General features: G+C 49.9%; 2 protein-coding genes across 5 annotated transcripts in view; one reads left to right on the forward strand and one right to left on the reverse strand.

Annotated features, from left to right (window-relative positions):
- Nucleotides 1-13,555, forward strand: part of LGALS12 (galectin 12) — a 52,836-nt gene that overhangs the window by 22,518 nt on the left and 16,763 nt on the right. The window contains exon 11 of one of the 4 annotated variants that reach the window (XM_075006105.1): nt 5,887-6,642. The exons of the other annotated variants lie outside the window; for them this stretch is intronic. The gene's annotated coding sequence lies outside the window, so the exon portion shown is untranslated. Of the gene's footprint in view, nt 1-5,886; nt 6,643-13,555 lie in introns of those variants that run through there. 4 annotated transcript variants of the gene reach the window in all.
- LOC142019283 (phospholipase A and acyltransferase 3-like) lies at nt 9,086-12,268 on the reverse strand. Its single transcript, XM_075005938.1, has 5 exons — nt 12,206-12,268; nt 12,075-12,087; nt 11,183-11,329; nt 10,428-10,696; nt 9,086-9,184 (listed from the first exon to the last, which is right to left on the reverse strand). The coding sequence occupies exons 1-5, from the start codon at nt 12,266-12,268 to the stop codon at nt 9,086-9,088; spliced, it is 591 nt and encodes a 196-aa protein (XP_074862039.1).

The raw sequence follows: 13,555 nt of genomic DNA on the forward strand, positions 1-13,555 counted from the left end.
ACTTCGACGTCTCGCCGCCTAACGTCGATTTCAACTTCGAAATAGCGCCCGACGCGTGTAGACGTGACGGGCGCTATTTCGAAGTTAGTGCCGCTACTTCGAAGTAGCGTGCACGTGTAGACGCAGCTACTGAGTGTCTGTGCAGCACCTGGCACAATGAGGCCCCAGTCTCAACTGGGGTCTCTAGATGCTACCATAACACTACTAAAAATGCCCATCTCATAATGGTAACCGACAGCTAGCTGTGTTAGTCTGTACACCAGCAAAATAAACGAGCAGAAATGTAGCACTTTAAAGACTAACAAAATGATTTATTCGGTGAGGAGCTTTTGTGGGACAGACGCACTTCGTCAGATCAATTTCCTTTCCAATACAGACTGACAGTTATAAGTACGGAGAACCAAAAAAATAAAACTTGCAATAAAAACTGACAAATCAAATAGGATTGAAGGGGGGAGGGCATGGCGGGTGTTAATTGTTCTGTCTGTGATAATTACGAGCATCAAAGGAAGGGAAGCAGTCCTTGTAATGCGTGAGGTAATTGATGTCTCTGTTCATACCACATGTTAGTGTCAAATTTGAATCTGCACTCTAACTCACAAAGCTCTCCCGCTAATCTGTTAAAGTCTTTTTGTTCCAGGACACAAATTCTCAGGTCTTTAACAGAATGGCCCACTCCATTGAAGTGTTCACTGAGCAGCTTATGTCTGTTGAGTTTCTTGATGTCTGCTCTGTGTCCATTTATTCTTTGGTGAAGGTTTTGCCCAGTCTGTCCAATGTACATAGTGTCAGGGCATTGTTGGCACATAATAGCATATATAGTGTTACTGGAAGTGCACAAGAATGTGCCTCTGATCTTGTAACTAGCATGGTTAAATCCAGTGATGGTATCCCCAGAATAAAAATGTGGACAAAGTTGGCAGTGGGGTTTGTTGCAAGGAAAAGTTCCAGGATTAATATTACTGTGGTGTAGTGACAGAGAGATAGCTGCATTAGTCTATAGTCTATGAAAACAAAAAAGCAGTCCAGTAGCACTTTAAAGACTAGCAAAATAATTTATGAGGTGATGAGCTTTCGTGGGACAGACCCACTTCTGTGATTGCTGGTGAGAATCTTTCTCAGGTTAGGAGGTTGTCTGTAGGAAAAGACAGGCCTGTCACACAGAGCCCTCTGGAGTGTAGCATCCTGGTTCAGAATAGGTTGTAGATTTTTAATGATGCATTGCAGGGGTTTGAGTTGGGGGCTACAGGTGATGACAAGTGATGTTCTGTTGTTGATCTTCTTGGGCCTATCTTGAAGTGGCTGGTTTCTGGGTATTCGCCTGGCCCTGTCAATGTGGTTTTTTCTTCTCCTGGTGGGTAATTCAGTCTTATAAATGCTTGGTGGAGGGCTTGCAGTTTTTGGTCTCTGTCGGTAGGATCAGAGCAGATGCGATTGTATCTAAGGGCTTGACTGTCAACGTGTGGTGTGAGATGTATGGAGCTGGACTGCTTCCCTTCCTTTGATGCTCATAATTATCTCAGCCAGGACAATTAACATCCCCCCCCCCACACCCCCTTCCTCCAATCCTATTTGATGTCAGTTTTTATTGCATTTAAGTCCTCTGTACATATAACTGTCAGTCTGTATTGGAAATGAAATTGACCTGACGAAGTAAATCGTTTTGTTAGTCTTTAAAGTGCTCCGTTTCTGGTGCATCTCATAGTGGGTTCACCAATCTCCTCTGGGGCCTGCGGACACTTCCATAACGCTGTTAGTGAGGCCCAGGTCAGAATGAGGAGCCCTATGTCATTTGGGACCTTTAGACATGACTGTGGTACAAAGAGGTTTGCTGTGCTCACCTGGGCACACACTGCCTCCTAGGCTTTCTTGTAGAGTAGAACAGATGTGAGTGACTGCTAGCATTGTGCTACTGCCCCCTACCGCCGCTAGGGGGTGCTATTGCCTTCAGACACTTCCCCAGCTGCAATGCACATGTAATAGACCTGGCATCCCTAGTTGTGGTTTTTTTAAACATTTGCTGTTTGTTTTCGGGGCTCTGGGGAGAGGTGGTCAATGCTGGGAAGGTAAGGTGGGTATTTGAATGATTTCCATATTGCTATGCTCTTTTGAAAAGCGCGTAGTGAGATGAGTTTAGCCCCTTCCCAATAACGAGAATGGCCAAGTGCCCCGTTTTCAACCACAACGTCCGGTTGAAAAAGGATCCTGACAGTGTCTGGTCAGGTCTACTGGGCAGACATGTGAAGGCTGTGAGCTGGGGAGGCACCAGGGCCTGTCCCTTCTCAACCAGGCTGCCTCCCACCTGGCTGGGCAGCTGCAGCTCTCAGCCATGACTCCACAGGCACGTCCCTCCCACCTGGGGAGAACAATCTAGCAGCGAGTAATGGGTGGAGGAGAGGAAGGGGTGGGGCGTGGGGTCTTGGGAGGAAGAGACAAGGCAGGGAGGTACTGGCACTTCCACTGGAGTGTCTGATTTCTATATATTGCGAAGTTGCCAACCCTACTGATTACTCAGGCTGATGTGGCGCCTGCTCCATTTGTCAAACCGCAGCCAGGTCCCACTGCAGAGGCTGCTGCATCTCAGCCCAGGTGAGCAATCCCCCTAGGAGCAGCTGTTCCACCATGTCTCAGAGGTGGCTGGATCCCTGCCCCAAGTGGGGGAATCCCCCTCTATCAAGCAGTTCCTGTGTCCCATATCCAAGACCGCCTCGGCCCAGCACTGAATGACATGGTTCCTCTCTGCCTGCCCCTAAGTCAAACCTCTGGGGCACTTATATCTCTGCCCGAAAGCTGTTAGCGTTACATGTACATTAGAGAAGCTAATAGGAAACCTCAGCTGAGACTAGGGCATTTGAGATTGTTTCTTGGAGACAGAGTAACTACAGGCCTCAGGTAGCCAGGAGAGAGGCCTCAGACCCATCTCCTGCGAGGCCTGACAGGATGTGGGGGAGAGACAGGGCAACAGGAATTGTCTGTCTGGGGCGTGTCTCGCTTACAACCCCCACAGTCTGTCTACAGCATCCGCCTCGGTGGGGTTTGGGTGGCCCTGGCCCCCGAGCTGTAGAATCAGCCTGTCCTGATCTCGCCTTGCCTGACCTCTGCTTCTGGCCTCCCACTCCCATTATCTCGGGCCGTAAAAAGAGGATGAATGGGAAGCAGCTGTACAGCTGCCTCTCCTGGCACCGTGAGCATCTGTTCCTGGTCCTTCAGCAAATGGAGAGTTCGTTAGACTGGGGGATTTTTGTGCATTCATTAAAAACAAACAGCTTCACATTTCCAGTTTATTCTACCTGGCCAGGCAGCATCAGGACAAGTTTTCCCCAATCTCCCATGCTGGAGGCTCTTTGAAACCAGCACCTGTGGTCAGTTCGATCCCCAGGCTCTACAAAATGCCAGGCAGGCACTTTACACTAGAGATTGCTGATTGCCTACATAGGTTGGGTTGGGTCAGACCCTAAGGCTGTGGCTAAATGAGAGGGCTTTGTCGGCAAAAGTTTTTGTCAGACGACATTTTCCGACAAAACTTCTGTTGACAGCTTGTGGCCAGACCGCCGAGATGGAGAGAGTGATCCGCTCTGTAGGCAGAGAGCAGCCGGAGTGCCCGGCCATTCTAACGGCAAAATGGCCAACCGGAAGCACAGCAGACAGGGCTGCCCGGTGTCCCGGAAGCCCTTTCTGTCAACAGAGGGTCCCCTGGCATGTCCAGACCGGCTTTTTGTAAGAGATCTCTGTTGACAGAGCCATTCTTCCTCGTGTCAACAGAACACCCTTGGGAATCCAGATGCACCATGGGTTTTTGTCAGCCAAATGGCCGTTTTGTGGACAAAACCCTCTAGCCTAGACATAGCCTGGGTAGAGAGGTGGCCTGTGGAACTTTATAGCCCCTGCTGAAAAATTTAGACTGTTTTCTGTCTGGTTGATTGAAAAATTATGTTTAGATAATTTCAAAAACTTAGCGTCAGTTTCAGTCCCCTTTTCTTTAACCCAATTTTCAGGTGGTTTCCTGTACAAGTTAAACAAAACAGAAACACAAGAACGCCATAGTTGCTGCAGTATGTTGTTTCAGGGACAAAATTCAACATCTGCCTACAGCCACAATGAGTACCTTTGTAGTCCTTTGTGATTACATAGAACTTTGCCCCGTATCTGAAATGGAATTAAATTTATTATACTGTAAACTGCACCTTGATTCCTTCCCGCACCAGCTTCAACGCTTTCCATCCACAGAAAATCTAGCAGGGGAAAGCCATGGTCTTTACCTGCCTATTGGATTAGTCTGGGCCCCTTGTGAGTGGAGAGGCTGCAACATTTTATGAACATGCTAGTCCCAATTGTATCAATTGCTGTAAAGACTGTTCGGGGGCTAATTCCAGCAAGAAGCAAAATAGAGGAATCAAAATTGCTTAGTTGCTATATCTAACCAGAGAACAATGAAGGTAAACAATGAATGTTGATAAAGATTTTGAATTAATTCCTCTGCAGAAAGGAAGCCCTGCCCTGGGCGGTGGCTTATTTGTTGTTATTGTTCTTCAGGTCAGCTTCATTTCTGATTTTTAAATGAAATACCTCAGGAATCAAAGATTCCTGGTCTCCAGCCAATGTATGAGGCTGGTGTAATGGAATGCATACCCTAGTTGAATGCATAGCTATGTGGATATAATCCATAAAGGTGCGGCACCAGAATAAAAGAAGTAAGAGAAATGGATTAGATCGATGACTGTATACATAGCTGAGGAAAAGTAGGCTAAAAGAAAAGGATAAAATTCCTAGCAAAACAAAGTTTACGTGCTGTAATTCATAACATTTATCTATGTCTCTCTTTTTCTCTCTTCTTATGTATGTAAGTAAATAATTTGTGCTGTTAAATACCTGTACTAAAAACTTAGTAACTAACTATAGGTATACACAGAAACATTATTTTGAAATAACAGCAATTATTTCAAAATAACTAACCTAGTGGCTACACAGCACAATCGCTATTTCAAAATAAGCCATAGTGCATACAATATCTCTATTTCAAAATGTGTGTAGACTACATATTTCAAAATAGCTAAGTGCTGTTTCAAAATTCGTTTTTGTGTGTCGCAGCATTGTTTTGAAATAAGCTATTCCGGAATAGCTAATTTCAAAATATGGCTCATTTGTAGCCATACCCTATGTTAACCACCGCCCATGGTCTTTCAGAACATCAGAAGCAGTATTTAATGAGGTAAAGAAAGTAAATAGCTGGATTGTCCAAAGGTCTAGTGCAGAGCTATACCCCTTGCCTGTCGTCTGGCTGGGCATTTTTGAAAATGTGGACCTTTAGGTGCCTACCCTCTGGAAAAGCCATCCCCGCCGAAGGTACACAATTCAGAGTCTGCTGCCTTACTAATAGATCAGGTCAGGAACTTTTCAATGTAACATCTTTCCATCAGCAAATGGTCATTTGTCAAAGTGGAAATGTAAGCAAGTAATTCAATACCGGAACAACTTACCTGGGGTCACAGTGGATTTGCTGCATCTGGAAATTCTGAACTCAAGATTGGAGGTTTTTCTAGAAGCCCTGCTTTAGGATTTAGTTTGGGGTAATTTGCTGACCTGCGTTCTACAAGAGGTCAGACTAGATTATCACAATGGAGCCTTCTTACCTTGGAATTGATAGTTCTATGGATCTAGGAATAAAGGGCAAGCCCACAGCAGGTTATGCTGGTGTACGAGCTGTTTTAGTAAGTACTCACCCCTCTAAGTGGCATTTTGTCAGTCTTCAGACTCAGAATTACTTGCTTTCTCAGACTCCCTTGGTTTTAAAGACGTTAAGGTACCAGTTTCAGCTTCCCCTTGACTAATTCGAGCGTCACCTGCGTAAATCCTCAGAAATTTGTAAAGCAACTTGTTTATTTACAGTGCATTTATGTAACATGAATGGACTCTACCAGATTGTTGTTCCTGGAAACCTGTTTACTCATTGGTGGAAAAGAAAAGCTGAAGAAATACCAGGGGGAGGCAGCATCATTGCCCTAAGCATCATCAAGGAGGAAGTGCTCCAAAGCCACGCCCAGGAATACTCATTTTTACCAGCATCCTAGCAGTGCTATGTTTTGTACAAAGCAGGCCTTGTGGGTTTCATTTTAAAGGCTCCCTGCTCTCCTGGCAAGACCAAGCAGCAGCCCTGACAGGTTTTTGTTTTTTTTTAAAGCTATTTGCCATGGGCTCCTGAATGGCCTCCTTAAGGACTAAACTCACAACCCTGGGTTTACAAGGGCAATGCTCAAGCTGGTGGTCACCCCTTCCAGGGTAGGGAAGATTACAACCCCTTCCTACCATCAGTCTTTGGGGTGGTCCTTTGTTCACAGCAAGACTAGAGTTACTCCAGGCTCAGTTCCCTTCAGAGCAAACAGACAGTTCAAGGCAGAGGAATGGTTACTTCAGGGCTCAGCCCCTCTAAGTAGGACTGAGCAAATGAACAGTACATCAGCTGGTCCTGGTTCCAGGCAGGGCAGCAGTCAACATAGGGCTCAGCTCCCCTCAGCAGCTGAGCAAACAAACAGTACTACTTAGGCCAGCCCTAGGGGCAGAGCACATTAGCCATCTGGGTGTAGCTGCTTCTGGCGTGGAACACTCAGAGGGTGTGTCTACGCTTGCATTCCTCTTTCGAAAGAGGCATGCAAATGAGGCAAATCAGAAATGCAAATATGGTATGAATTTGCATATTATGCACCTCATTTGCATATACAGTCGAACTAGTTGTTCTTTTGAAATTAGAATATGCAAATGAGATGTCTAGTATGCAAATGTATACTCTATTTGCATTTTCAATTTGCCTCATTTGCATGCCTCTTTCAAAAGAGGAATGCAAGTGTAGACACACCCAGAGGCTGTGTCTACATTAGCCCGAAACTTCAAAATGGCCAGCACTTCAAAATGGCCAATTGCATGGCCATTTCGAAGTTTTGGGCTAGTGTAGACACGGCCCCCAGAGTGTTTAACAGCAATGCCAGTCCCCAGCTAAGGTAGCCAAGTGAGTTCTGCATTCATTTGAAATTTAGGGAGACAGAATGAAATTAGTCCGGTGGGAATGTGACCAGGACATCAGAGTTTAAACCCTGGAGCGTCTTTCATAAAGCGTATCACAGAAGTAGCCAACTTAGTCTGTATCTTCAAACACAGCAAGACTTCATCTTGTTTTTATAAAGAGCCTGGGGATTATGCGTGATTATGATCTTGGTTTTTACACCACCAGAAAGAGACCACCTCTCTCAGCCCGTCCGTTGTTGTATCAGTCAGGAGAGCAGCCATAAGAGCAGGCAGCCAGCTCCACCCCAGTTAGCTCTAAAGAGAAGCTGTATATTTCAGTGAGGCATTGTTACAAGAGTAAGTATGATGTACAACCGCACCTATGACTTGCTTACAAGGTCTGTAGCTTCTCTTTCTCTTTGTTGCTCATGTTTAAATTACGTTTCCTGTAAGGCCTTGCTCCCTATTAGCGTTACAAATTAAGTTCAAAAACAAGAAGTCGTCCTGTGGCACCTTATAGCCTAACAGATATTTTGGAGCATGAGCTTTTGTGGGCAAAGACCCACTTCGTCAGATGCATGAGTGGGGGCTGACGAAGCAGGTCTTTGCCCACGAAAGTTTCTGCTCCAAAATATCCGTTAGTCAATAAAGTGCCACAGGACTTCTTGTTTTTGAAGACAGAGACTAACTCGGCTCTCGCTGGTACAAATTAGGTTGTATCCCTTGTCTGCATCACAAACTAAGCTGTGTCTGCAACGCTAGACAGCTGTGTGGTGTGAGTGAAAGTCAGCCCAGTGATAGAGAAGTTGAGACTTTGAGCACAACAGGAAGAAACTTGGACGATACCAGGACACATGCATTGCAGCGTAAGGCTGAAATGAGTTAGCAGCACTGACAAACCCTGGAGACAAGCGCGCGCGTGCGCACTCACGCACACGCAAGAGGGGGAGACAAGGGTGGGCAGCCTGACAATCACGGGATGAAGAAGTGGGTCTGTCCCGCGAAAGCGCATCACCAAATAAATCATTTTGTTAGTCTTTACAGTGCTACGTTTCTGCTGTTTTGTTTTGTTAGAGTCCAGACTAGCACAGCGACCTCCCTGTTACTGATCACCAGCAAAGGATAACGCTGAAAAACACAGATTAACACCTTGCATAACACTGCAAAATCCATAGATGCAAATGGGAAATTACCTATATAAGAAGGCAAACCAGCAGTCCTGTGAACAACAGGAAGTCTTGTGGCACCCAATAGACTAACAGATAATTTGGAGCATGAGCTTTCATGGGCTAAGACCTGCTTCACCAGATGCAGGAGTGGGGGGGGTGGTGGTTTCAGAGGGGTATTTAAAGAGTGAGGTCCCAGTAAGAGGGAGGGCCAGATCTGACAAGGTCTATTCAGCAAGGTAGAAATGGCCCAGTATCAACAGCACTTATCAAAAGAGTGAAAAAACAAGTCAGATCAGACGGGGATGTGAGCCTTTGTCAGCGTCTAATGGCACTTTACAGACTAACAAAAGAATGTTTGTAGTTGAAGTACTACTTGACTGCTGGTGGTTTTGTTAGAGGCACCCGTGTTAGTCTGTGTATAAGAAGGGAAGCTCTTGCCAGGGGACACGGGGTTCAGTCCTGTAAACCAAGGCTTGGAGGAGTCTCAGGGGAATCCCAAATCCTCACCCAGTCAGCCTTGCCTGGCCAGTTGGACTGACTTGAGCCACCATGGCCTGGTAATGCTGCACCATCTGTGTGTGTGTGTGTTTATAATGCACATGCTAACTGCTTTTCTACTGTATTCTTAACAAATGTGGGGTATTGCCTTTTCCCCTGAAAAAGATCAGGGGAATTCACAGCACAAGGCAACCAAGATATGGGCCACGTTATGGAGTATGTTTCGCCCTGACAGCAAGACGCAGGGATCTCTGGATGGGTTTATTGGAACGCAATCATGCATCACCTAAGGGGCGGCTTTTGTTCATGAAATCTCTTGTAGCTTTGATCTTGCACTGAAAACAATCTGATGACAGAGGGCGAGAGCCAGGTTAACTGCCCCAAACTGGCGCTGGTACAAACCCCACTCCTGCCATCTGCCGTTACTCCTTCCGATGCCTGCGTCTCTGAGCCATGGATCTGATCACAGACGCAGCCAGTCCCATCACCCCCACAGTGCCCATGGCGATGGCTTCTGTGACCTGCAGAACAGAACAAAGTGACCATCAGATCGGGAGCCGGGGGAGGACTCCCATATGGGGTTGTTTGCAGGGTTGGGGCAAACGAGGTGCAAAGGAAGATACAAGCTGAGCTGTCCAGCCAGCCCAGGAGACATCAAGCAGGACCTGCTGCAAAACCCAATCCAGGGCAGCCACATGCTACAGAGGAAGTCATCATTTCCTGTCCCAGGCCAGGGATTCCACACCCATTATAACAGGGGTGGCCAACCAGTTAGAGACGAAGAGCCCCAGATAGAATGCAAAGAGCCATGTATTATATACTTAAATTTAGCAATAGATAGATAGATAGGGTGGGAGGGGATAGATTAGATTAAATTAGATCAGGTTAGATAGGGTGGGAGGAAATAGAGAGAGAGAGAGATATGTGGCTCAATCCCCTCCCCCTCCCCCCCAACCCAGACACCCCCCCAGCTCCTTGCTCTAACCCAATCCCCCTCTCCCAGAGCCAGGCCCCCCACAGCCCTCCCTGCCCCTTCCCTGCTCTAACTCAATGCTGGCAGCTCACCAGAGCTGCTGCCACCCCTGCTGCTGCCCCAGAGCCGCCACCAGGTGCTTCTGCCCCCCTCCAGCAGCGGAGCATGCGCAGAGTGGCAGCCGGCGCTCCCAGCATGCAGCTCTGAGGAGGAGCCGAATTTAAGGCTCCGAGAGCCGCGTGCAGCTCGCGAGCCGTGGGCCGGCGACCCCGCCCCGCCGGCTGCCTTGACTAATGCATGGTGGCAGTACGGGAAGCAAAGGTGGCGGCGGTGACTTGCTGGGGCTGTGAAGCAGCACCCAGGCAGGGGAACAGCAGAGGCCACTGAGAGACCGGGGAAAGCAGGGGCTGGGTTCCTGTTCCCAAGGGAGGGATCCGTGGGGGCTAAGCCTGTTGCAATGGGGCCCTGGTCGATGACTGGGGTTCCTAAGCGCAGCCACAAAACAAATGCCGAATAATGATTCGCCCTGGGGGCGGAGGCGGGGGGGGTATGACAGTGGGCACATATGGCTCTGCAGCCAGTTCAGAAGCTCCCTGGGGCAGCAAGCAGGAGCGGTACCACCCGCTACACCAGCCAGGCTGCGAGGAAGCACCATTCCTTGGGGCGGGGCTAAGACTCATGCAGCCCATTGGCCCAGCTGCTCCAAGAGTCTCAGCGGGTGCCAGGTTCAAAACCCGGGTCTCAACGTGCTGCAGGCAGGAGCCCCCCCCCGCCGCCCTTCCCATGCCCACCTGGTCGCTCATGGCCACACCATAGCGCAGCTCCATGACGAAGTGCTCGCAGTTGTGGCTGGTCAGGTGGTAGGGCATCTCGCAGCCCACCAGCCGCTCCGCCCGCCGGATGATCTTGGAGACCGGCAGCGGGGGGTGAGTCTCGTCATGTTTGTTGTTCACCCGGTAGCGGTCCTTGCGCACCACGTCCTCCAGCCAGTCCTTCTTCACGTAGGCTCTGTCGGACAGGGCAGCCAGCACGCTGGCAAGGCCGTCCATGGGGTGCTCACCTGGCAGGGAGGGTGCCAGAGCCAGTGAGTTGGCACTGAGCTGCATAGGTCACAGGGTGATCCCTGCCCCAAGCTCACCATGCATCCCAGGAGGCTGGGGGTAGGGGCTGCTACATGGTCTCTCTCTCTCTCTCTCTCTCTCTCACACACACACACACACACACACACACAGAGCCATCCACCACCCGCTAGCAGGTGACTGGTGCAACCTTCAGGGCTGGAGCAGTTCCAGCTCCCCCCAGTGGCAGCAGGCAGTACTGCACTGTGCCGTGGGGCGGTCATGCTGTTGGGGAACGCCCATGCAGCAGGCACACAAGGGCTGCAGCGCCCATGGCCTGGGGGTTCCCCAACGCCTGCGCAGAGCATTGACTGCTCTACAGTGAGCGACCCCCAAGAGAACGTCACAGGTAGCGGCACGCCCGTGGCAGGGACCCACCTTTGGCCTCCGGCAGAACACACCTCCCACGTTGGGGAGGGGGCACTTACAAGGAGGAGCCAGGTGGATCACTTTGCCATCACCAACGTAGAGGGCCCAGTGCTGGTAGCAGGAACGGAAGATCTCAATCAGGTCACCGGGTTTGAGTTCCACCTGGGGGAGGAGATATGGGGATCCCTTTAGGGAGTCCTGGCGAACTGGGGCCACGTGAGGCCAGGCACATCATCAAAAAGCCATGAACAGGGAGGGCTGCAATGGGGTCTCAGTCTGCAGTGATGCTGAGAGGTGCCAGTGGCCTAAGACACTTACTCTTCCTGCTATCAGTCTGGAAAGGCTGCGGTTCTAGAGCAGGTTATGTGAATGCAAGAGCCACGCCCAACCTGACTGCCGGCAGTGGGATTATGCCACAGGGAACGCGACTGCAGGAGATTAGAATCTGGCCTCGTCCTGTGAAGTCCATTGCAGTGACTTGGATTTACACTGGACACAACTGAGATCAGAATCCAGGCCTGAGTCCGTAGCAGTGCGTGGATGACTCCAGATGGACCCCAGGGGGGAGCTGTGATCAGAAACCAGCCTTGACCCCCCCACTGCTGTCAACAGGTGACTCTGAGTCTACCCCAGGGGTATCGAGGTCAGAATCTGGCCCTAATGCCACCGACATGGCTCTCTGGTAGCAGTTGTCATGTTCCCTCTAATCCCCCCACAATGTCCAGGACCATCCCAGCAGAGTTTGTTGCTGGCTTGTAACTGGTGTTTCCTCCATACTGAGGCAGGGGCCGGGCAGGACAGGAAGAGGCCACACAGGCTGTGCTAGGTGATGTATTAAAGCAGATCTCTGAAAATAAGCTCGAGAGAACCATAACCCTGTTTATTCCATCCAGGCAGGAGAAGGGTTTCAGCCAGTGAATGCTGCCCCGGGTGGCTTTTTGTGACTCAAACCTTGCAGCAGGCACTAAAGGACAGAGGCCCCAAAAAGGGCCACTGAATTCAGGGCTCACTGTTCTCCCGTTCGTGGGCAAAAGTCAGGAGTGAAAGAGCCACGGCGTGGCTGAGCGTACGGCCGCACTTACGTGGCCAGAGGGGATCTTCACCCTGATGCAGGAGGTGGAATTAGTTCGCATCTCATCATTCATCTTGGCGTTGCGGGCTTCCTATGGGCATAGCTACAGCAAAGCCACATGGCACATTGTTAGCAGCCCCCGAGGCCGCACAGGCAGTGGGGGTCCCAGGAGCCAGCCTGCTGGACTGAGGAGCGGGACACCTGGGGTTATTCCTGGCTCTGTTGCGTGGCTTTTGGTGCTGCCCTTTGTCTCTTCTTCCCCATGCTCCCCTCCAGCCCCCACTGCCTCGTACAGCAAACCCAGGCCCAAAGCAATTTACCCAGCGCTATGGCAGGAGATGGTAACAAAGCTCAGGACACCTGGGTCCCACTGGCCCATCCTTCTTACCACCCCTACATAACCCTTCCATGCTTGGACTGTCTGCCCACTATGTACCTGCAGGAGCTCTCATGCCTCCCCCTGGTAGGTTAATGTAACATGGTCTGTTGGGGAGGGAGAAGAGGTGGGGGGTGGGGACTTAGCATGACATCACAGGGAGTTTGCTGTGTGGCTGGTTGCCAGGTAACTGCTGCTCACCCTTCTGGGTGGGCCCCCAGCGGTTAGCTAGGTGAGAAGTCTTTTCCTGCACAGCATTTACAAAGAGTTGCCTCCAACCTGCAGCAGCGTGCTCAGCTAGCTCTTCAGAAGCACTCAGCAGTGACAGGTCTCAAAGCAGGGCTTCACACTTACACCCATTTTACAGGTGGGGCAAACTGAGGCACAGAGCACAGCAGTAACTCACCCAACAGGTAAGTGGCACAGCCAGGAACCTTTGCCACCTAAGTCACAGCCCAGGGCACTATCTACTAGGCAACATTGCCTCTCCACTTCCTCAGTGCTCTTCCTGCAGAGCTGTAAGCTATACCAGAAGGAGGCATCTTTATACTATTCTAATAGCATCCACACTAGCAGTTTTCCCAGTATTCTTAAAAGTACCACCTGCTAGCAGCCCATGTGATGCTGTTTTATTGTCTGGGAGGTGCGCAGGCCTTAAAGTGGAATGCCCAAAGGCACGTTAAAAAGTCAGCACCCCACATCCCGCCATCAGTGTTGCCTACTTTGCAAACCCTTGGCATGCTTGTATTCTAGTTTGGAAAGCCCTTGAATCCTTGTCAATCTCACAGCACCCTGCCCCCCACCCCCAGTTATTGCTTATTTGTAGCCAGCCTTGGCACTCGTGCGTCACGCCCCGTTGCGTCAGGTGCTGTACAAACGGAGGGGCCCTGCTCCAATGCGTTGCCAAGCAGAATGCTCAACTGCACACATGCAATTCCTGGTTATGCTGGAAGAGGTTGGGCGGGGGAGTGAGTCACCAAATCT

Source organism: Carettochelys insculpta, chromosome 11 (genome assembly GCF_033958435.1).
Source record: "Carettochelys insculpta isolate YL-2023 chromosome 11, ASM3395843v1, whole genome shotgun sequence".
Taxonomy (NCBI): Eukaryota; Metazoa; Chordata; order Testudines; family Carettochelyidae; genus Carettochelys; species Carettochelys insculpta.